The sequence below is a fragment of the Grammomys surdaster genome, unplaced genomic scaffold (genome assembly GCF_004785775.1).
Source record: "Grammomys surdaster isolate TR1022 unplaced genomic scaffold, NIH_TR_1.0 806, whole genome shotgun sequence".
Classification (NCBI taxonomy): domain Eukaryota; kingdom Metazoa; phylum Chordata; class Mammalia; order Rodentia; family Muridae; genus Grammomys; species Grammomys surdaster.
The window spans coordinates 731220-755920 of record NW_021605225.1 but is presented as its reverse complement, the minus strand read 5'-3'; the positions used below and the strand labels follow the sequence as shown (position 1 = coordinate 755920).

General features: G+C 41.0%; 1 protein-coding gene across 2 annotated transcripts in view; it reads left to right on the top strand.

Moving 5' to 3' along the window:
• The first annotated feature begins 5848 nt into the window (after positions 1 to 5848).
• Positions 5849 to 24701, top strand: part of Il20ra (interleukin 20 receptor subunit alpha) — a 37524-nt gene continuing 18671 nt past the window's right edge. The window contains exon 1 of one of the 2 annotated variants that reach the window (XM_028782617.1): positions 5849 to 5993. In XM_028782617.1, the coding sequence (XP_028638450.1) occupies positions 5897 to 5993 (97 nt within the window). In that variant the 5' untranslated portion in view covers positions 5849 to 5896. Of the gene's footprint in view, positions 5994 to 23166; positions 23189 to 24701 lie in introns of those variants that run through there. The other variant, XM_028782618.1, reaches the window with a different exon arrangement.

The following is a 24701-nucleotide window of genomic DNA, read 5'->3' as shown; positions in this document are numbered from 1 at the left end:
ATGCAGTGTGATGTGTCCCATGCAGTGTGATGTGTTCCATGCAGTGTGATGTGTCCCATGTAGTGTGATGTGTTCCATGCTGTGTGATGTGTTCCATGCAGTGTGATGTGTTCCATGCAGTGTGATGTGTCCCATGCAGTGTGATGTGTCCCATAATGTGTGATGTGTTCCATGCAGTGTGATGTATCCCATGCAGTGTGATGTGTCCCATGCAGTGTGATGTTTACAATGCAGTGTGATGTGTCCTATGCAGTGTGATGTGTCCCATGCAGTGTGATGTGTTCCATGCTGTGTGATGTGTTCCATGCTATGTGATATGTCCACCCAGTTCATCCCATTATCTCAGAAGAGGAAGAAGAATGGGATGGATATGGGAATGGATGTCATTTTTGCTTTTAGGCTAAAAAAGAATGAATAGAGACATTACATTTTATAGAATGCTGGACATGGTAGCACACACTTTTGATGGAAGCACTTGGGAAGTTGAGGTAGAGAATCAGAGTTTAAAACCAGCTTAGAACACTATGAGTACAAGGCTTGCCTGGATGTATTGTAAGACGCTGCCTCAGAAAAGAAAAGAAGGTTAAGGAAGCTAAAATAAGGTAGCACATCTCAATGATCCAAGAACCTAGAAAATGCACACAGGAGAAGAGTAAGTTGGAGTCTAGTCTGGGATGTGTAGCAAGAAGAGGGAAAAAAGCTTATGAAACACACTAGCAGGGGACTGCAGAGATGGCTCAGAGGTTAAGAGCACTGACTCTTCTTCCAGAAGTCCTGAGTTTAATTCCCAGCAACCACATGGTCGTTCACAGCCATCTGTAATGGGTTCTGATGCCCTCCTCTGGCCTGCAGGCACACATGCAGACAGAATGCTGTATTCATAATAAATAAATACATCTTTTAAAAAAAGAAACACAGTATCAATAAAAAGAAGATAAAATATGAATGAATCAAAAAGATATCCTAATTAATGAATAGGTTTGTTTATGGGCAATGTTCTGGCCTATAAATCTGTTTATCTATTATTATTTTAATATACAACACTTCATGCGTGTGTCAACAGAAAATTTCCTTTTACATTGTTTAAGTACTTCAAGTATTTAAACGTTTAAGTACTTTAATCATTTTTATTCTTTATATTTTTATATTAATGCAATAATTTATCAGTTCCTACAAATCAACCAGCTGAAATTAGTTTTTTTATTTTAAATTAAGATATAAGATAGATAATATACATAAAGCACATTGATCTCAATATTTTATTTTGATACACACACAAATATGGTACCATCCTTAGATCAAATTGCAGGCTGTTTCCAGACCCCCAGAAGGCACCTCATACTCTCAGCAGCCGCACCTCACAGGAACTCACTATTTCAACTTGTTTTATCATTTGTTCAGCTGCTCTTGACTTTCCTGTTAGCAGGACCATACAGAGGTCTGTGTTCTTTTGTGTCTGCCTTCCCCATTCAGAAGACCATCTTCTGAACACACCTGCATCAGTACAAACACACTCCTGGCCCCCACATCCACATATACAACAAATCAATAGAAACATAGCAAGACAATCTGAAAAAAATCAAGAAAATCCCTCATGAAAAAGTATCTCCATGTGGTCATTACATTCTTATATTCTTGTGGCAAAATGCCCAACAGAAATAACGTATAGATGGAGGGATTTGTTTTAGCCTTGTTTGAGGGCGCAGTCCACCATGGTAAGGAGCTTATAGCAGCAGGGTCTTAAGGCAGCTGCTCACACTGTGCCTAAGTGCCCTTTACTGTCTCTCTCCTCACTCAGTTGGGACCTAGGATGATACCTCCCACTGTTATGGTCATTCTTCCTTCTTCAGTTAAACCTCCCTGAAAATTTTCTCACTGATCTAGAGGTTTGTGTCAGTTAAACTTCCCTGAAAATTTTCTCACTGATCTAGAGGTTTGTGTCCTGGGGACCCGTTGGAGATGGCAATCGGCATTCAACTTCACAATTTAAATGGCTAATAAACTTTTTGCACAAGTCTGAGAGCTCCCTTTCATGCCCCTCTAGAACTAGACAGTAAGATCCCCTTGCCAATGACACTACGCATTTTGGATAAAAGTGTTTCTCTGTGAAACCAAGGTGGAACTGCACTGGAAGCTTCCTCCCTTTTGGCTGGTGTTTGGAGTGCTGGGAGGTTCTAGGCAGGTGGTTGGTGGAGGTAAGTCAGAATTGATAATCTCACTCAGCTGTGGTCTCTGTGTGTACCAATACTACTCTGCCACGTAAGGTACACTCATTGTTACAATAGAGGCAATGTGGTTCCAGAGGGTAACCAACCAATTTTAAACTGAACTTGAGATTTGTTCCACATGCTTGGTACTGTAATCCTGGTCAAAAACCTATAGCTAGAGAGGTTACAGGTCCCACAGAAGCAATCTTCTGTTGATGTTTCATAAAGTGGACATAGAGTTAAATTACTTTCTAGATATTTGTATTTATAAGGATATAAATAGTTAAATCCTTAAACTAATGCAATTGTCAGCCCTACTCAGAGAAACCACTGCTGTCAATGAGTCAAAGCAGAGATTCACAGCCAGTCAAAGCCCTAAACAGGATATCTACATGCTCCACTTTAGACATGGAGAGCATTGCAGAGAAGGGGATGGAAAGGCTGTGAGCCAGAGGGTAGAAAAGAATGCTACAAAATGCTACCTGCTTGACACCACGTGGCCATTACAGTCACAAACACACAGCAGCTGTGGACACCTGCATGAGATCTAGACACACAGACACTGACGAGAAAGGAGAAATGCTCTTAGGAAAAAGAAAGAGGTTGGTAGCAAAGGGGGAATAAAAGCTGGCAATGCAAGGAGAACACAGTCACAATACATTGTACAAGTATGATATTGTTAAAAGATAAAAAACTTTAGAAAATTCTCAGTGTCATCCATCATCAGAAAAATGTAAAGGAAACCCAGTGCACACCATAGTCTGCCTTCTAAGATATCCACAGTCATGAAGTAAACAGGCACTCCCTATAGGCCCATAGGGCCATTTTTATTCAAATCATCACACATTTGTAAGTGTATAGTTAAGTGAAAGAAGCCAGATGTGAGAGAATCCACTGACTTATTCTGAGATGAGAGCTGGTAACTGGGTATCTGGTGTGGAAACAGTATTTTGCTCCTTGACCTCGCTTGGTACTTACGAGCTCATTCACTTTGTGAGGATTCAAAGAGCTACATCTGCTCTGCTCCTTCTTTCCCTTTGTACATTATGCCTCAAGTTGCAAATCTCTTTCAGGGCTAAAATTGAATACAAGGACTTATAAAAGCTAACAGAGTGCTTGGCCACTGAGCATATCCAAGAATTTCACTTTTTTTTAAAAAAAAAAAAAGCATAATCTATTTCCCAAAAGAAACGTTGTTAAATAAAATGGTTTTGTGGAAGAGTTGGAGGGATAGGATTTTACAAGATTTTAGATAGTAGATAAAATTTGTATTTAAGCTGATGATATGATGCAAAAACAATGCTAGGACTTTCTAAATTCCACACAGAACAAATGACAGGACACTGAAAAAACTTTAGAAACCATATGTGGCCTGGATGCATATTGACCACTTCCCCAAGATACCCTTTTCTGCATTTTTACCCCACCCCCACCCCCAACCTGTTACAAATAACTCCACCTCACCAAATTTCTCCTGTAACTGCTATTCACTCAAGTTGACTTTAAAAGTGGTCATATTCATACAAACCTGCCTCCGACTTGATTTTCAGGAATGAACTTTTTTTCTCCCATTCACTATACACTTTACAATCTAGAGCCATAAATTAACAGCTACACAACACTTCAATTGACTTGCTCATCTGTATAGTTCAAATGTCAAGGTTATTCACTTCATTTTCTTAAATTTAAGAGGCATAGAAGAAAAATATTAAAGACACAGACTTGAAATTGGAGTAAGAACTCCAGTTCCACTCCTATTGCTCTTAAAGAAGAAACCTGTTCAAGCCTGTCTGCTTTCTTTGAAACTTGCGTGGTATGACTACTTCATAGGATTCTTGGCTTTAAAGGAGTCAGTACATGTCAAATCCTTAGTGTAGTATCTGACTCAAATGAAGCAATCACTAACTTCATAGTATCAGTATTATATATCATACCAGGTACTGTAGTTTCACTTCAGTTGCTGTGATAAAATACCCTGGCAAAAAAACAGCTTGAGGGTGGGAATTACTTAAGTTTACAATTCAACTTTAAGGTCCATTCACCATTGGGAAGTCAAGGTAGAAATTTTTATTGGGAAGTTACACCATATCCACAATAGAAAGATGACAAAAGAAGAATGTGTGTAGGTTCCCTTGCTTGGTTGTATCAGTTCAACATCTCTACTCTTACACAGGATGGAACCTCCTGCCTAGGGAATAGTGCTGCCCGTAGTGAGTTGGGTCTTCTACATCAGTTAACTTAAGACAATCCAGTACAGATATCCTCACACATCAACCCAATGTAGACAATTCCTGATTGAGACTCTCTTCCTAATTTGTGTCAAATTGACAAAGCTAAGCATAGCTGGAAACTATTTAGGACTTAAAATGGAAAAGAAAAATGTGTATCTTGTGGGGGTGGGGGTGGGGGTGGGGGTGGTGTTAGTGCTTGGAAGTGGGAGTTGTGGGGTGATGCTACTAGTTCATGAGGGTCTTTTTGTTTGTTTTGTTTTATAGAAAATCCATAAACTCTTAGTCCATTAGTCTCATAAGCTGAGATTCACTGTGATAAATGGTGACAAAGCTGTTGTAATGTGGAGAAGTTGAAGAAAATATCCATTTGATTAGTTAATTCTCAGATCTTTGGAGGATACACTGGAGTTCATTTAGCCTGGGAAGGACAATGATTCCTTTACCTGAAATCAATAGATATGCTTGGAAGTTAGAATGTAAAGGTACAAAGAACAAACACCATGAAAATACATAAAGATGCTGAAGAAGAGCCCTGAGGTGAGCTCTGGGTGACAGGTTTATAACAAGATACGAAACTCTCCTCTCCAATGCATAGGAAGCATTACCGAGTTCGAACCTAGTAAGTCCGAGAGCTACACTGAGCCATCCCGAGGACATTAAGGAGTCTGTTACTATAAAAGATCAGTCCTTACAAGTGAACTTGGATTGGCCACCCACAAGTACAAAGAACACCAGAGAGTGTAGGATCTGGCTGTCTCCCAATCTCTAGCCTAAGAGAGCACACAGACTATCTCCCAAGAAATATCAGTGTTGAGGTTGAGAAGGCAAGGTATACGTGTGCTTGAGCTAGCCCCTTTAAGGCTATGGATGAGTCACATTTAAACAGAAAATCATACAAGTCCTAACATTAGTATAAAAAGAATATATTGCTAGCATACAGTCTTCCTACAGTTTTCAGGAATTACATATGAATCAGTAAGAACCCAGTTTCTACAGGAAAGGCAAGAAACATAACAGTTATCTTAACAGGCAGATGTCAGAGAACTGATCGCTGAAAAAGAAGTCGAAGTTTCAACTAGCATCTACTGATAGCAATTTCCACTCTTAGGGCTGGAGAATACCGATCAAGGTAAGGCAGCATGCCAACAGTAAGTTGAGAAATATGTACCTATTTCAGTCTTACAGCTTCTTCCGGGATGAAACCTGACATTTCAAGTGACTGATAAGACGATAAGACTTTGCTGTGCTGGGGTGAGCCCTTATCCGCGCTGACTTCCATCACCCCTTGAAGCCTGTGGACTTGGAACTGAAATCCAGACAGCCACCCTCGCTCTTACACCCTGCGGGGGGAGCTGGGCGTGCGCCCGGACTCTGGGCTCCATTGCCCGGGTCCCGAGGTTGGAGAGCCCTGGGAAGGCCACGCCTCGTTCCCCGAGATGTGACCCAAGCTGACTGCCCATGCATGCTCCCGGGACCCCGGCGCCTGGCCACCCGGCCCCGCCGCCGCCGCTGCTGCCCATGCTGCTTCTGCTGCTGACCGCTTCGGGACGCGCAGGTAGGAAAGTCGCGCCTCGGGGACAAGGGCGACCTAGCAGGAGCCTGAAAGGGCCCGCGTCGAGCTCCAGTTTTCTGGATCCGATCTGGGGCTGGGGGTACAGGGTTGGTAGTAGCCCTTCTAAGTGGCCCAAAGCTTGTACCTGGAGACTGCTGACCATGGCAGCAAGGGGTGGCTCGCACTTAAACCTTGGTAGGTCCAAGACTCAGCCTGTGGGAGCTTGGATCAGAGTTTGGAAAAGCCAAATCAGCCCCAAAGGGGTAAGCCACGTCCCATTCTCCTGACAATCCTGACACGTACATATATGTGCTTCTGAGAAATAACAAAGCATAGACATGTTGTTTTAAAGTTCAAACCGTAACCGCTGGAATTAAGAAAGACAAGTTGATTCACTTAAAAAAAAATTTTTTTTTAAAAAGGCTTTTTTTTTTCTCTTTTTTTTCCTGCCATATAAAACATACTCTTTAAAAAGCAAGGTATCTCAGCAAGATATCTCAGGGTTTTAATTAAAGACAACAGCCTTTAGCCCAGAAATTAAGACAATCCTTTAGCCCAGAAAGAACAGTGAGTGGGGAAAGAAAGTCGCCATGAGACTGCAATCAGAGAAAACATGCAGCTCATTGTGCTTCAGAGGCAAGAAGCGTGCACGCTGGTCTGGGAGCGGTTTCTGAGCCGTACAGTCTATACAAAAAGTTTATTTTCTATTTTCTAAATTTATGTAAATGTATGATTATATTTTAACAATCCAAGTTAAGCCAAATGTCAAGAGGCTTATTCAAATATCCCTGAAATGAATTTGGTTTCTGTTTTTAAAGTACAGTTGAAGTTTATTATAAAAGGTTTAGACAGAGATTTAAGTACAGTCATCAAGGGGGATGAGAGACACACACACACACATGCACACACACACACACACACACACACGAATGATTAAGGGAAGATCGGCACATATAGCGTATGCAACAGAGCATCATACTAAACTTGCTTCACTAAAACTTCCTCAGTAACTGGATAAATGGAATAATATTAGAAGGCAGCAGTATTCCTAACTTAAAGCAAAATTTGAAGCACACACACACACACACACACTACAGGACTTTTGATCTATGAGACCCAGCCCTTAGCATAGGACTAACCTCCACAGATACTCTTAGGAATACTAGGGAAACCAGTTAGGAGGTACATTAGGTGCTTGGATACCATTCCTACACTTAATCACTGAACCCATGGATAATCTTCACGACTGTACAAATGTGGATTTTTAAGAATTGTATGACATTGCCACTCATGGGTAGATAATATTTTAACTTTAGGACTTTTTTTGCACAAAATTCAGGGTTATGCAAGATAGTGTTGATAAGATCAGATTATATCATTCCAGAACACCCAAAGAGAAATAACATCACATGTGGCATCAACATTTTATACACATTTTGATGTTTCATTTAAGGTAAACCACTATAGGAATTTCGAATGTCCCTACTGTTCCCAAGGGTAGAATAACATTAACAAAACTTCTACCTCTCTGGGCAGAGGTTTTTACCAGGTTCATCCTTAAGGCCTATCAAACTCGGTCCTATAGATCACTCCTGTATCTCCAGGTCTGTGTATATCTCTGTATCTCCATGAGGATGAGAAGTTATGATCAACATTATGTGAACAGACATTTTAAGCCTATAAGAGTGGGAAACTATGAATTCCTTATACAATATTCCCCTGTTCAACCCCACAAAGGCTTTTGTGTGACCTGCTCTCTCTCTCTCTCTCTCTCTCTCTCTCTCTCTCTCTCTCTCTCTCTCTCTCTCTCTCTCTCTCTGCCTCTGTTGCTCACTCTTGCTCTTGCTCTCGCTCTCATTCTCTTGCTCTCTCCAATCTTACTTTAATTACTCCCCTTCTGCTCTTTTCCCAGTTCCCAGAGCAAGTCAAATGTCCAGGATCGATATTTACAGTTCCCTCTGATAGAATGGCCCTCCCTCATCTACCCTGACTAACTCCTGCTGGCTCAGCATTTCACCTCAATAAGTCTTTCTCAAGGTCCTCCCTTAACCTCCAAAGTGGAAAGCTAGACTTCATAGGTCTTAACTGGTCATCCTATCCAACTGTTGTGTCTTTGAATTACCCCTGCAACATCAAGGGCTAATTAATTACCTATCCCCTGTTTGAGCAAGTCTTCCTTACAGGAAACTCACTACCCAAACAGATAAGATGCCCTGCCCACTACGAAAAAGTCCTTCCATAACCAGCACAACACTTGCTCCTTGTTTTCATCCATTCTCTGGGTTTGTTTCGAGCTGAATGGTCCCACAGGATAAGAAGCATGTGTTCTGATCCAAGAGGCAGCTACCATAGTCAGCCTCTTTTTCGTTCTCCGATCACAGCCTCTTACCTGGCGTTGTGCCTTGCCCCCTTCTCCATGTTATTTTCATGGTGTCTCCCAAAGCATCTGTGACTTCTAGGGCTGACTTCCTGCAGAGCTTGATGGGATGGCTACCTGATTAAATGTGACACCTAGGCAGACTGCCCTTCCCTTAGCCAACATTTCTACTGCCTACAGGGACCCTCTTCTCATCTCTTAGATCTTCTGTGAGACAAACTCTGACCAGATTCAGAATTTCATACTTGTAGGCTATCGCCTGTCTAGCAGGGGTGACTTCCTGCTTGCCTCTTTGAGCTACAGAGAAAAAATGCTTTACTGTTTGTTCTCTCTAGAATTCCTGATGTCTGTGATGGTGGGGTGTTAGTATAACCAAGGCACTCTTCTGGAAGGAAAGTTTTAATTGATTTTACTTGTTATCTATACAGAGTTCTTCCTGCTTTTTGAGGGCGATTACCACATTCCATCTTGAGCCATCAAGATGGTGGTTTTCACCTCTCTACTCACTACCTGATCCCATGCCAATTCTGCTTCTAACACAGAGGAAGGGAATAAATACTACACTACGTGTTGCCTAGACTTGTCCCAGTCACACTTCGTTTCCTCATGGGTACGCATCCTCCAGCTTCCTCTGTAGATGGAGAGTCAGTCCCCCTCCATACAATTAAAGAACGAAAATGTTTCGTCGGCAATGAATATTCTTGGTACATTTGTTCACATGTTTTCACCAGTTAAATTTCCCCCTTCCCTACTTTGTAACTGTTCTCCCTCTATCTGCCTCCTCTTTCTTGCTTCTTATTAACCTGGCAGTTCTTACAGAATTCCTTAAATAAACAATGTATTCTTTCTGAGAAAATAGATAACCACATTAATTTTTTTAAAACCGTCATAACAAAGTACCATAAACTGTGTGGCTTAAAAACACACAGATACTGCTCACGGTTGTGGAAACTGGAAGTCCAGGCACCAGGGGCTGGCAGGCTCACTCTTCCTGAACACTGAAGGGAGGGGCTCTATTACATGGCTGTCTTCCTGCTTTCAGTTGCTGACAGTGTCAAGAGTTCCTAGACTTGTAAGCATGCTGCCCCAATCACTATCTTGTCTGATCTCCTCTGCAAGTGGCCACCTCTGTGTCCCTTCACATGATCCTTCTTGAAGATTCTGTGTGTCTGTCTGCCTTTGTGTTCGAGTTTTCCCTTTTTGTAAGAATTTCAACCCAGCCTACTGACTGGAAAGGGCCTAGTTCCAATTAAGGGCAGGTTGTGAGGTTCTGGTTGTCGAGAGGGGGAGTGTCAGAATTTCAGTGGCTTCTCTTGTCAAGTACAATTCAACTCTCAACATCTACCATGCACCCCAAGATCTATCCACAGATGGTAAGATGGCATATGTAGTGAGAAAAGGGGACTGCTTCCCAGCTGTGTACACAGAAGCTTTTCCTCATTAACATCTTCAGTGGTCTGTGTCCACTACTGAAAGGAAGTCTTGCAGAAGTGTCAGGCTGGGAACAGCAAGGCACTGAGAGGGTTGAATAGCTGTGAGGGCTTCTGTTTTGCTTTCCACAGCATAAACACAGGGGAGCCACAGTGCACTCTCAGCACAGATGATGGTGTACACCTTTCTGCATCCAAGACACTTGCTCTTAAGATTGCTGTCTCTCTGCACTTAATAGCTAATAATAGACTTAAGTACAAAATAGAATTTCATGTACAGAGGAACAAGGAATTTGAGGTGGTCAGATTACACGAGATGAACTTAGTGCTCTCTATATATACTTCGTGTACTCAAAAATTTTAAATATATCTTCACTCAGTGTGATTTTAAAATAACTTTTCTTTGGTGGCTTTTCATTCATTCATTCATTTATTCAGTGTCATTCATTTACACACATAGGAACTATTCTAGGCTCTTAACTGACAAGCAAAAGACCCTTTCTTCATGTAGTTTCCAGAGAAAGACAGAAATATTAGGGTATAAATGCCAGAGCAGAGGGAAAAGATTTATAGAAACACATGACAGGACATCTGATCTAGTCAGAGTGCAAGGGTGAGCTCCTGCAGGAACAGTCTTAATATAACGTATGCATGTGGCAGTTTGAATCTGAAATGTCTCACTCATGTCTTGACTGTTCCTCCCCTGTCTGTAGGCCTGTTCTAAAGGCTGTATGCTTAGGGAATGGGCTTAGTTAGCAGAAGCAGATAGCTAGGGATATATTACTGTCCCTGGTTCCGGCCTACTGTTTCTACTTCCTGGTCATGCCAGATGGACAGCGGCTACCTGTGTTTCTGCCTCGACAGGTAGAGCTCCTCCTGCCTCCAACCTCCCTCATAACCATAAACGGAAACCCCTCCATAAAATAAAGCCTTCCCCTCCTAAATTCTTTTGCTAGGTGTCCCTGTCACCTAGGTACAAAGGTAACTAGGACAATGCACCTTATCACATTCTCCCTACGTAGGTCAGAAGGAAAGATACAACAGAAGACAAACGTGTCTTAATAGAAAAAGAAACATTAGATGCTTTTAGAAAAATGTATATAAATTCAGAAAATAAAAGTTTCCTGTCTTATTTTTATATATCATATATTTATATAATATTATAATTATATAATATAGATGTATATATTTATAATCTTAAATATTTATAAATAATATAAAAATATATTGTTTGTATATTACATTAAATATTTACAATTTAATGTACATCTAATCTTTTTTAATTTAAATATTTGCAGGAAACCAAAAGGAAGGCAAATTTCACAATAAAGTGAATTCTATGTCTTTTTTTTTCTTTTTCTCTTTTCTTTCTTTCTTTTTTTTTTTGGTTATTCTGGGAATATTTTTTTATTAATCATTCCATTCGTTTACATCCTACTTCCAGGTTACCCCTCCAAAAAAACCCCATGCCACATCTGCCCTCTCCATTCTCCCCTCTGCCTCTATGAGGGTGCTTGCCCACCCACCCATCCTCTTTCCCCCCACATCCCACTGTTCTAGCATCCCCCAACGCTGGGGCATCAAACCTCCACAGGACCAACGGCCTTACATCCCATTGACGTTACCCAAGGCCATCCTCTGCTATATATGTATCTGGAGCTGTGGATCCCTCCCTGTACACTCCTTGGTTGGTGGTCTAGTCCCTGGGAGCACTGGGACTAGAGCCAGCAGACTTTATTCTTCCTATGAGGTTGCAATCTCCCTCTGCTCCTCCAGTCCTTCGGCCAGCTCCCTTACCAGGGTCCCCAGGCTCAGTCTGATGGTTGGCTCTAAGCAGCCACATCTGGTTCCTGTCAGCAAGAGCCTCTTGGCAACGACAACAGTGTCAGGGTTTGGTGTTTGCGGACACGATAGATCCCTAGGTGGAGCAGTCCCCAGATGGCCCTTTCTTCGGTCTCTGCTCCATTTTTTCTGTCCCTGTTATTCCTTTGAACAGGAACATTTCTGGGTTAAAATCTTTGAGATGGGTGAGTGGCCCTATCCCTCAACCAGGCGCCGGTGCCTATCTCCCCTTCGCTGCGCATTTACGCTAAAGTCATCCCTGTTGGGTCCTGGGAGTCTCTTTGGCATCTAAGACCCTCCAGTGGCTATCCCCAGTTTCTCATCCTCCCTCCCCCACTACATATTTGTATTTGATTTCCTGATCCTCTGTACCTCTTTCCCGTTCCCTTCAGTGCCTGATACTGTCCCCCTTACTTCCTCCCCCTTTCTCTCTTTCTCCCAGGTCCCCCCTCCCTCCACCTCCCGCGATCATCCTGTTCCTAAAGTATCAGGAACTAATGTCCTTTTTCACATACGTTTCTTACTTACAAAACACATCTGAACAACAACAAAAAAAAAAAAAATCACAGAAAGGATGCTCTTTCTGAAAGTGGTGGTTACTGAGTGGGTAGGAGTTAGGAGTTCTATGGGTATAAACCTACCTCCAGGTCATTGGCAGAACAAGTCACTGTGGTCTGCAGCCCTCTGTAGCATCGACACATTGGATCAAACCACAAACAGTTAGGGAAAGGCATGTGTGTTAAGCTGTGGTTTTTTTTAATAAAGATGCTATGTCCCACTTCCTGAGTCAACAGCATTCTTGAAAGGCCCTGCTAATTTTAATGAATAAGTGCTAAGTGGGTGGCTCATTGATCCAGTTTCTACCGTTTCTGGAAAAGTTCCAACTCTGTCAGTGCAGTTGATACTAAGGTCTCTGAAAACCCAGGTCACCCCATGGCCCCTGAATAATATTTGGAAAGGGAATCTTTGTGGATATAACTTAAAGACCTCATTATTTGTTTTTGTATTTAGGCCAGACTGGTGTACTTACAGGAAGACAAGAGAACTCTGAAAGGCCCTGTGGAAGCAGAGATGTACAAAGCTTAAAGTTACAGCCACCTAGAAACCTCATGAGCCCCGGAAACTGGAAGAGATGAGAGAGTAGGCTTTCTAAGAACCTTTAAAGATGGCACAGCCAGAAAACACCTTGATTTGAGACGTAGAGCCTCCAAAACAGCCTCCCTGAGTCTTATACCCCCCCCTTTGTGGTACATTACCAAGGCAGCCCTAGGAAACTGCCACTGGCCATTGATCCTTCTCCATGAAGCATCATCTTGCTGCCTGCTTCTATACTGACTTTTTCTTTTTTGAATATTGCAAATTAATACAAGCACCTCAACAAACCAGCCTTCTTCAAGGCATATGCAGCAAGTAGAGCACCCATTCATTTTATTGCATCTAGCTCTACAGACTCCTCAAGGTGTAATTCAACTCCAAAAAGGTCTTCCCTCATCCTGCTTACCCTTGGGAACAGCAAGGCACCAGCTTGCCACTACAGAGGAGAGTCAGTCTATAGCAGTGGTTCTCAACCTGTGGGTCGTGACCTCCATGGGGGTCACCTAAGACCACCAGAAAACACAGATACTTACATTATAATTTATAACCATAGCAAGATTACAGTTACAAAGTAGTAGCAAAAATAATTTTATGTTGGGGGACACCACAACATGAGGAATTGTTTTAAAGGGTTGCAGCATTAGGAAGGTTGAGAATCACTGGTCTATAGGAAAGCCCTTTCTAACAGTGTTTGGAATAGTTGTTATACTCTGTCTCCAGGGTGTTCAATTAGACAGTCTGAAGTCTGTCAACCTCATTTCCTCAAAATCTAAACCAAGAATGGACAGAAGTAGAGTCTGTTGGTGACTTTCTTGAGACCTAAAACAACCTGGAACAAGGCCTGGACTGTGCTTCATTTCAGCAGTCAAGGGTCTTGTGTGCACCACTAAGGATGACTGTGTGATTTTGTTTGTCTTTCAGTCAGTTTTGTTTGTCTTATACAGCTCATGGTATTTACTTACTTGTATATATTGAACCATCCCTGAATCATCAGATTTTCAAATTAAGGATACTCAGTGTGTGTGTGTGTGTGTGTGTGTATCTGTCTGTGTTTGTGTGTGTACATGCATGTATGTGTGTGTGTGCATGCACATGCTGTATATGTGAGTGTGGCATGAATGTGTGTGTGTGTGTGTGTGTGTGTGTGTGTGTTTTGATTCCAGACAGGACATTCTTCACTTTAATTCATTGATACAAAAGGAGTGGGAAGGAGTCTGTTCTTTCCTCTCTCCCTGTACTGCCCTGTCCATCTTTTCCATCTTAAATCACTTTGTACTTTATTTCCAACTCTCAATATATTATGACTTTTAAAGCTCCCTCACATTTTTCTATTGATTTTTTTCACATTTTTCTCTTTTTGGCTCTCTGAAAATTTTAACAATGGTGATGTCGGTGAAGAATTGTACTGCCTCTAGGATTGAGAACAGAAAGGACAAGTTTCAAAGGGAGATGGAAGTAAGATTGAAGATGTGGGTTCATATTAAAAGGTGTCTATTAATTGAACTTGGTGCTTCCGATGACAATTCATTCCAACACTGTAGCGATCCCAGATGCTTTGGTCTTCACTATATTCTTTCTGCCGGATTTTTCTCTCAGAGGCATACAATCAAGGGTTAGAGACACCAGCCTACCTTTAAATCTGCTGCTCTACAAGTACTATAAAAATCATTATTCTTTTTAACATCCTAAAGTGTGGAAAATTTGGGCGTTTGTTCTTAGAAAGCTCCTGTTCTAAAGAAGAAGGGAAGATGATCCAGGAGAGGCTATGACAGTGGACCAGGGTCTGTAACAGACAACAGACCTGGCATATTCAAATTAACCACAGCCTCTTCCAAGGAGGTGCCTGGGGCAGGCTATGCACAAAACCTCTCAATAGGGAGTGTCCTAAATTCTTTTTCTTTAGAGTCACAGGTAGAGAACAACATACCTGAGTCCAGAAATCTCAGTTAGGAACTAACCTGAAACTTTGGGGAGCAAATTACACTTTCAAAAGCATTCATACCACTTTTAAGAACCTTGGACAATCCAGCTGTAAAATGCTACGCTGAGCAAAAGCAAAGCAAGTTGAATCCAAAGTATAACTGGATTTGTTGTTACCACTGCTGTTGTTATTGTTGTTCTTACATGTTTACCAGCTACTTATAAGAACAACGTTACTAATAGGAAGTATATCCCAGATGCTCCAAGCTAATCAGTACAATCAGGACAGTCATAAGCTTCTTAAACTCTTTTGAAGATTTGACACTGTCTTTGATGGGTAGATTCCAATATATTCATTGAGGGAAAAAAATGTCTTTATTTGAAATTCTACTTGCTTCAAGCATGAACAGCAAAATGCATAAAAACATGTTTAAGCACATAGATTTGCATATTGAGGTGTGACTAAACAGAATAACGCCAAGGTTTTTTTGTTTGTTTGTTTGTTTGTTTCTCTGCATGACTTACCCTTCATTCACTCATGCAAATGTACACATTTTTAGCAGGAGAAAGATGTGTTGTGTTATGTTCTGTGGGGAAAATATGAAGTCATTCCAGATTTGGAATCACTGATTAACTATAGAAACTGTTCCTTCTATATCCAATTTGATGAACCACATACCGGAGAGTAGGTGACTGGGAAACAAGAGCATCCCTGAACAGACCCATCCCAACCCGGGGGCGGGGGGGACCACCTGAGGGAAGCTGCACCCCTGGTATTTCAGATCACCTCCCACCTCTTACATACTCATCTTTCCTGTCAGTTCTAAGACAAGGGACAGCAGGAAGGCAGGAGGGTGTGGTAAATGGAATTCTGGGTAAACATCCTGTCACCTTCCTCTCCCTTTCTACTGAGGGATGCTTATAGCTCATTATCACTGTCATAAACTTTGCTGTCACTGCATTGTCCCTGTCTCTTTTGTCATTATTTGGAGCTCAACCATTCTGTGGGTTACCATAGCAATCTTTTCTCCAATGACAGCTAATGGTCAGGTTCCCCAATCATATACAGTGATGGGTAATGCCCCAGACTCAGAGCCTCTGCTCTGTGAGAAGGGAATCTTATGTGTATTTCTGTCCCCATGGTACCTTGATACCTATCATAATTTTCATTTTTAGTCCGTCATAGTTACTCACTAATGCCTCACTAAATGAATTATATGATTGTGTTTTTCCACTACAAAAACTTCAAAGAAGTAGTTTATCCTGTTGACTTTCTTCTGCCCTTAGAAACTACCATCTTTAACATGCAAAATAGAATGATCCCATAATTTTCAGTTCCACAGCACTGTTCTTTGGAGTATTCCTGAAGGCAGTGAGTGAGTATCCTAGCAAACAGAGACTAGGAAACTTGGGCTTATGCATCTGCCAAATAACTGAATTACTCAGAGCAAGTCATCCAGCATCCCTAGGCTCCTATCTAGCCAGCTATAAAATGAGAATAGTTACTATGGAGGATAATGCCAAGCTAACAATTATTTTTATTCAGCTCTTTGCTCTGCCAAGAGCTTTACATTAAGAATATTGTTTAATTATAGAAACAAGCCCAAGAGGCGAGTTGATTGTTACATTGTTACAAATGAAGAAATTGAGACAAAAGTTAAGTAACTTGCTTAGAATGCTGTTAATGAGTGGTAAAAATAGGCACAGGCTCCCATGCAAATCTAGAACCTCTCTGACCTGCTCATGTGAAAACAATTATTGGCAGCCAATGGAATACAGTAAGTGGCAGTGCCCTATATAATGAACATGTCAGAGAAACTGAGGCACACACAAGTAAAACAGAGAGGACTCAGAAATGACAGCAGGGATGGCTAGAAGAAAATCAAGTTCAAAAGAACTGATGTTAACACCAAAACATGTAGTTAAGTAATGTGTATATTTCTTCCCAGGTAAGTATTGAGTCATAAAGTACTGTTAGGACCTATTTTTCATGGATACTTAGTATGCAATTAGATGGGAAAGGAAGAGAAATCAGCTAATACATTTCAAGGTAAATGCTTTACAATTTGCAACAGAAAAACTTTGTTTCCAGCACCCTGAAGTCACCCCAGTGTTTCAGATAACTCATTTGAAAGCACTCATACCTCTTTTGTCTTTTGGAGATTAAGATGGAATTATTATGTCTTTTACTTCCTGAAATGGGCTAATCACCCTCTGGTGCTTTTTGTACTCAATGCCTTTAACCTTGTTTCCTACAGAAGCAAACTCACTCAGGGCTGAGAAGTATGTTTTGTGTTGTGTTGTATTTTCCTTTACAAGCCTATTAAGGTGTTTCCCTATTGAGAAATGAGTTTACAGTATGTACCAGCCATTTATCATGGGCTGTTCTTCTGTCATTAAAATGATAATATTCAAACAGCTGCCGAGCATCTGCAGGTCATGCTGCTCCCGTGTGCCGTGTAAGCACACCCAGGTGATTTCAAACTGTATATCAAACCACAAAGATTTGGTGACTCAAGCTGTTTCATCACAATTGAGATGCTTAAGTGAGTCTGGGGTCTGTACCAATACTACGATTCTGTCAGCATGGCAGGTCCCTGCTCAGCGTGGCTCCCAGCAAGGCATTCATCTGTCATATGTTGTACTCAAAGACTTTAAGATATAGTGTCCCACTTTGTTAAATAACCCAGAGCACTGTAGCTTTTTATTGTACCAGTTTAAAGGAACAAAGTGGCCTTGGGCATCTGGGAAAATTTTTTATCCTGGGCAAGGCTGGGCAAGATGTCCTCCATGTTGAGATTTTTGTAGGTAGGCACAGGCTTGAGCAGCTTGGTCCCACATAGTCCCCAGAAGTGGCTGCATTTGGCCCCTCCTTGTCTCAGACTATTTCCTATTGCTTGGTGTACATGATATACTTAATAGGAACGTAAGAATGCTTCAATTTCAAAGGAGAAAACTATGAGGAATCCCAGAATCTACTCATCCTGAATCTTTGTGAATTCTGTTGGAGAAACACATCTTTTGAGAGTGCAGCAGGTGTGAATACCTTCTTACTTTCTACAGCATAGCAAAATGAAAATACCTTTTATTCTCAGCTATAAAATTAAAACTGCAACATTTAAAAAATATTTATTTTATTATGTATTTCTCTTTCACACACACACACACGCACACGCACACGCACACGCATGCACACACCGAGCATGCATGGCTGCAGGTTACCCCCAGAACTCAGATAAAGGCATCAGATCTCCTAGAACTGGAATTACATGCAGTTCTGAGTCGCCCTGGTGTAGGTGGTAGGAACTGAACTCTGATCCTCTGCAAGAGCCCCAAATGCTCTTATCTGCTGAGCCATCTCTCCAGCCTCTAAACTGAAACATAAGTCATGTTTTTGGCATTAGCTTTGAGACCATGAGGAAAATATCACATATCATTCTACCATACCTAGACCACCGCATCCCAGACAACTCTTAGAAACCATGTGATAGCTTCATTTTACGGAACCAACATAGCAAACCCAGGCACAGTTATGGATGACTGTAACCTCACCTACTCTGAAGGGGGAAGCCGTAGAGTATAAAGCCCGGGTTCAATCCCAATTACCACAGTATCAATCAATCAGTCAGTTGACTAATGAAATTGTCTTAGAGACATAAGTCTCAGTTTTCTGTTCTTTTTTGGAAGGACCCAAGTGCAGACACAGGACTCTATTTCAGAGCTGTTTTGTAGTTTAAGCTGAGCTCCTTGTCTACTTCAAAGGACAAGTGTCTTCCTCTGTTCAGGGTGCTGTAAAAGACTACACAGACGGGAGACTCCTAAACAGCAGAAATTAATTCTCATAGCCCTTGAGACTGGGGCTAGACATTCCAAGGTTAAGATACCAGTAGATCTGATGACAGCTCGCTTCCTAAGGCAGAGCCCACCGTTTTCTTAGCATCTTCCATGGTAAAAGGTCAGAGGGGTCTCTCTGGGGTCTTTAAAAGGAGGGACATTGATAGCATCCATGAAGCTTAGCCTGTACAACCTAACCACTTCCCCAAAGCCCCACTTTCAAATATAACATTGAGCATTCAAGTTTGGCATGTGAATGGGAGCACATTTGGCACCAAAGTGTAAGAGGGGGAAAATAGGCACCCGGAGGTCCATCAACATAAATGAGTTAGTTCACCAGTATAGTCAACCAGTTTTTAATTTTCAAGTTCATTAAGTTGACAAACACTTCCCTGCCAATCCCTTGCAGCTTTGTTGAGATGGAGATCTTTTGAATTTCTAAAGCTCAAAGGGATCTAGCGCCTACAGTAGTTAAGAAAACCAAAAGGGAGCCCATAATTCCAGCATGTTTCATGGGTCTGAAGAGTTCCATATTCCTTCTAAAGACCAGTTTCCACCCAGATAAGTGTCTGTTGTCATGAATGTTCAGTGGCATGGGGACCACAGTGAGGTATAGAACCCCATACCATGAGAATATTGAAAAAGAAAAAAGCACAAGCCGATACTCAGTACATGATGCACGGGTAGAGTGATGGTAGCGTTTTAATTCCAAAAGCCATAGCAGACACTAATATCTAAGGACATAAAAGATCAGACTAATTTCCGTCACAGAAGATGATTAGATGTGTCTGGTGAACTTGCTGCACTTGGAAAAACAGCAAAGAGAGAGACCAGGGCTGGCAACAAAGTTTCTATGTACCCTCTAGATCTGTAACCCTGCGTTCTGATTCAGCAAGTTTAGAACTAAGGGTGTGGCATCTGTGGATCAATGAATCAGAGTTGTGCTTTCAGCCCACAATCTATGGAAACAGTGCTGTTTTTTCTAACATTTTAATTGGTGAGCGACTCCTGTTAATGATGTAGATGTGACTTATTTTTACTTTATTATTGATTAGATTATCTTAGCAGTATGAGCTTACAAAAAATAACTCATTGCAACTGGAGCATTTGTTCAAGGGAAACTTTCTAGTTCCATACTTGACTGCGTTGTATTCCTGCTGGAAGCCTCCAGAATAATCTGTTTCCACCTTCCCCTAACTTCTGGAAGTCCTGGGGGGTCTTAGACTTGCATGCAGATGCATCATCCTAGCCTTGGTCACCATGTCACACTGTTCCCTCTATGTGTTTCTCTCTCTTCACATGGCTGTCTTTTGTAAACACACTCAGTGCCTTGAAGCCCATCCTGCTCCAGTGTGACCTCATCTTAATGGAGATGCTGCACTAAGCCTATTTGTAAACGGGATCACATCCAGAGATATTGAGGGTTAGGGTGTCAGTGTATCTAGGAAGAGGAAGGACACAATTCAAACTATAGTGCTAAAAATTAAGTCAGATGAATAAATAAACTGTAAGGAAACAGTATTTTTCATTCGTGCAGGTGGAAGTGAGCATAGTGTGCTCTATATGAAAGGTAGTGAGCTGAAGGTCAACGTGAAGGTGAAACCTGTAGAAGTACAGAGATTTACTATGGTCTCACATGAATAGATCCTCAATTTAAAAGAAATTAGAATAAACCAAAACACAATATTCTAGGAGTCTTTACCTTTGCCGTCACCTCACTGGAGAATGTGTTTCTCGAGTACAGTTCCTATGTGCATTCTTCAGGGTCAGATGTGGAAGGAAATGAAACTCAGTATTGTGACAGAAAAATGAAAGAGCCTCCTGCTATATAAATGATGTGGTGGGATATTTTTATTAGTGTGTTAGCCAGAACAATATCAAATCATTGTAATACTTAAATTATTTTACATTGCAATTCCATAGAATATACATGTTTTCCCATAAGCTCTGACTTCTCTGTGCATAACCGCTCTGCAAGGGTGGTGGCTGAGTGAGTCTTTAAGGCTAATGTGTATTCTCAAGTCCATGTCTCTTCATATTAGCTGCATATTAGCTGCTTGTGTAATTAGCTTCTCTATGTGTCAGTTGCCTTGTCTGTATAACTAGGGTGGTACTAGCATCTACCATAGGGCTTCTGTGGTTGTATAAAGACCGAGTTGATTGTATAAAACACTAAGCCTTAACAACTATACATATACACATATACTTATATATATAGATTCTTGCCTGCCATCAGCTAAGTAGTATAATACACGAAGGTTTTTTTTTTACAATTTGCATGTTTTGTACAGTCTTGTGCAAGCTATTTTGTGTTCATAGTCTATCCACTATTAAAACAGATTCTCTTAACATCATTTTCAGTTTCTCTAAAGAACCCTTATCTACTGAAATGAGACCTGGAGCAAGAGAGCACCCAGCTGTGAGGATACTCATAACCCTTTTCAGAATGCTCAGACTTCACTGTAGTTAGAGCCATGTAGTGTCATTGACCAAAAACAAATTATTAAAATTCCATAATTAACAAAAGGTGTGACAGATACAGACAGACAAATTAGTATCAATCTGCAGCTGGTCAGCAAACACTTCTAGAAATAACAGTCTGTGAGCAGAGAAACAAAATGTTCTGTGCTTGAGAGAAGATGATTAGCATGGCTTAATGTGCTCTGATAAAAACAGTTTGGAAATCAGCAGGCCATGTCACAACAAGGAATAGAGTCTGTATCCTGGAGAGATGGAGAGACAAGATGTGACCTACTTTGCTCATAATGGGGCCACCCCCTGGATAACACTTTGATTCATTGACAAGGAGATGATCCAACACTGATATATTTTCTGCCTAAGCAATAAAGCAAATTATGTCGGTCCCAGTGACAATTCTGTGGGACTGAAGATTGTAGTGTTCTTTTGAAAAATTGTAAGGTAACATCTTCTTTAAAGTGTGTTTCTTCTAAAAAGGTATACACTCTGAACATTTACAGCATTAACTAACCAACTATCTTATTTTTTAAAAAGAATCTTTCTATGGCTCTAATAGTTATTAAACTGATGCTAAGTTTCTGGTCTCTTCATTTGTGTGGAGGGGTTGTTTTGCTTTTGTTTGGTTTGGTTGCTTTTAGTTTTTTGTTTGTTTGTTTGTTTGTTTGTTTGTTTTTCTATTTTTGGTTTTGATTTTTTTTTTAAGATTTTTCTGCATAGCCCTGACTGTCCTGGAACTCCTTCTGTAGAACAGGCTGGCCTTGAACTCAGAGACCTGCTTGCTTCTACCTCCAGAGGGCTGAGATTAAAGGCCTGCACCATCTAGTTTCATTTGATACTTAAGCTTCTTCATAAATATAAAAGTAATAATAAAAACCGTTCAAGGTTAGTGAAGTTTCACACATATACTCACTTATAACTGAACGTGAAGGGGACATTTTCATTCTCTCGTTTATTTTTCTTCTTTCAATGATTAGTACCCTATTTTCTTTCAGTTTTATATTTTTTGTTAAGTTTGTTCTCTATTGCTGCATAAAGATTACCTCAAATTGAACATCTAAAAGAATTGTACCTTATCTCACACAGTTTCTGAGGATCAGGAGGCAAGAGAGGCTTCTCAAAGTAGTTGTAGCTAAGGTTGTCTTATAAGTATCTACTCAAGAAACCAGAATGGTTCTTCTTCTGAAAACTAGCCCAGGGCTGGTGCTCGCTAAGGTTTAAGTTCCTTCTCATAGAGCAGGCCTCAGATTCAACCAGCAAGTGGGATTATTATTTTAACAACTTAACAGTCATGCCACCAACACACCTGTGGGTACATCTGTTCTGTCAGGCTAGTATTGTAGCATGCCAGGTCCAGCACTGGGTAAGACCATTGGTGTGCCCCTGCACCCCGCTCCCATGGCCTATTAGCACCCTCTGACACTGTAAGTTTCCTAGTTAGTTCCAGATTTATTTCTTCACATTGTGCAACCAAAGCATGTAGTGTCTTCAACTAACTTTGGAAAAGTTGTCCACTTACCTCTACATACATACCATGGTACATGTGCTCGCTCTCTCTCTCTCTCTCTCTCTCTCTCTCTCTCTCTCTCTCTCTCCTTCCCTTCCTCGCTCCCTCTCTCCCTCTCCCTCTCTCCCTCTCTCTCTCTCTTTCTCTTTATCTCTATCTCTCTCTTTATCTCTCTCTCTGCCTGCCTCCGTCCTTCTCTCTCTCTCTCTCTCTCTCTCTCTCAACAAAATAAAAAGGAATCATTTGTTTTAATGTTATTTACCATAGGATTCATTCTCCTTATATAACCCATCATCACCAGAGTTTGATAACCTTTTCATAATTAGCTCAGCATTTGTGAAAGTCCATCTAAACAATGACAAAGTATTAATCCTGATGTCTATTGAGAGGCTGCAAAGATGGATGAGTAGATAAAGTGCTTGCTGCAAAACAGGAGTACTTGCTGGGTGTGGTGGCACACACCCTTAATCCTCACTTAGGAGGCAGAGGCAGGTGGATCTCTGGGTGTTTGAGCCATCCTGGTCTACAAAGAGAGTCTGGCATAGCCAGGGCTATACAGAGAATCCCTGTCTTGAAGAATAAATAAATAATGAATGAATGAATCAATCCCCACCACCCTTGTGAAAATCCAAGCATGGCAGCACCCATCTGTAACTGTAGCATAGAGAAGGCACAGGCAGAGACAAGTGGATCTTAGGGGCTCCCTGGCCACGGTCTAGCCCAAACAATGAGATCCAGGTTCGGAGTAGGACTTTTTTCTCAAAATAATAAATAATAATAATAATAATAGAGTGGCAAAGAAAACACCTATGTCTGGCTGCCATACATTCATACAGAATCAAGTGTGGCTGTGCACACACATGCATATACTACATGCACATGGGAGCACACACATGCAGACAGACAGACAGACAGACAGAGAGATGTCTATTGAGCCATGAACATAATGATTGAGAGCGTATCCCAGAGTTCAGTTCATGTCAGAAGAGTGAAATGCTTTGTTTCCTTGTAACAACCACCAAATTTTATTTAAAGAAGTTTATATTACATTCTTTATCATTCAAAATGTTTCTTAAATCTTTCCTCCATTCCTGGCCAATTTTAGGTATCCTTAGGGTTTGTTGATTGTTTACTTATTTTAAAAGACAAGTAGAAACAGGTTGTTACAGAAGACAATACGTATGCATATAAACAATGAGTTAAAAACCTAAGATATCACTGGAGATCTGGCTCTCCAAATCAGGTTGCTACAAATCAGAATCTCTCCTTTCTTATCAGCTACATCTATAAGCCATGCTTAGGCGATCTATTCCTTCACTGATATCATAGCACACAGTGCATGCTAGCTTTATTTCTCACTGATGTCATAGCATACAGTGCATGCTAGCTTTATTTCTCGTAAGATATCTCCCACTTTACACGTGCTAGGATTATTTGAAATTGTGAGACAACAACAGTTTAAACCTAAGAGGATCCTACAGGTTTCCTCTTATTAAAACAGTTCCCCTTTCTTGAAGTAATGGGACTTATTTCAGTCAATGGCACCGCCTCTCTACATCCCTTGTTGCCTCTTCAAAGATCAGATTAAAATTTAGGACTTGCTAATCCATGGAATGATATTAAATCCCCACTAACTGCTCAGTGTATGTTACCTATGTTATGAGGGCAAGCTGGTTCTTATGAGACTCTCCCACCACAGACATCACCCCGCTAGGCTGTGTGCAGAGATTGGTTAAGCTGACAGTGCTTCTCTTTGAGTGTTTAACTTTCTCCTTAAAATTAATACTGAGGTATTAATTCTTTAAAAAGAGCGATCAAGGTACAAAACAGGAGGCATGACAAACACTGCACATGCACACACATAAATACACACACTCAGCCACCTAGCTGTTCAAGAGCTTATTTTGCTTAGAATCAGAGTCATATTGCACAGTTTAATTCTAGAACAAATAACTTTTTTCTTTTTCTTATTTGCCTTGGGCTATTGTAATTCATCGCATGACACTCATCTGAGTCAACGATTACCCCAAGCATTAAGCTAATTCCTTTTCTTGACATTAGTCCCAGCTAATTCTCACAAGTGTAATGGGACTTTGCCGAGAGTCGACCCCGTGCCAGTGACTGAGCTAAATTTTATATCCCAACCTTCATTTGCAAACAATCCAAATCTCATGTTTTCCAGGTCCACAGACTAGGATATGTATATTTACAGAAGCATAAGTTCCTCACAA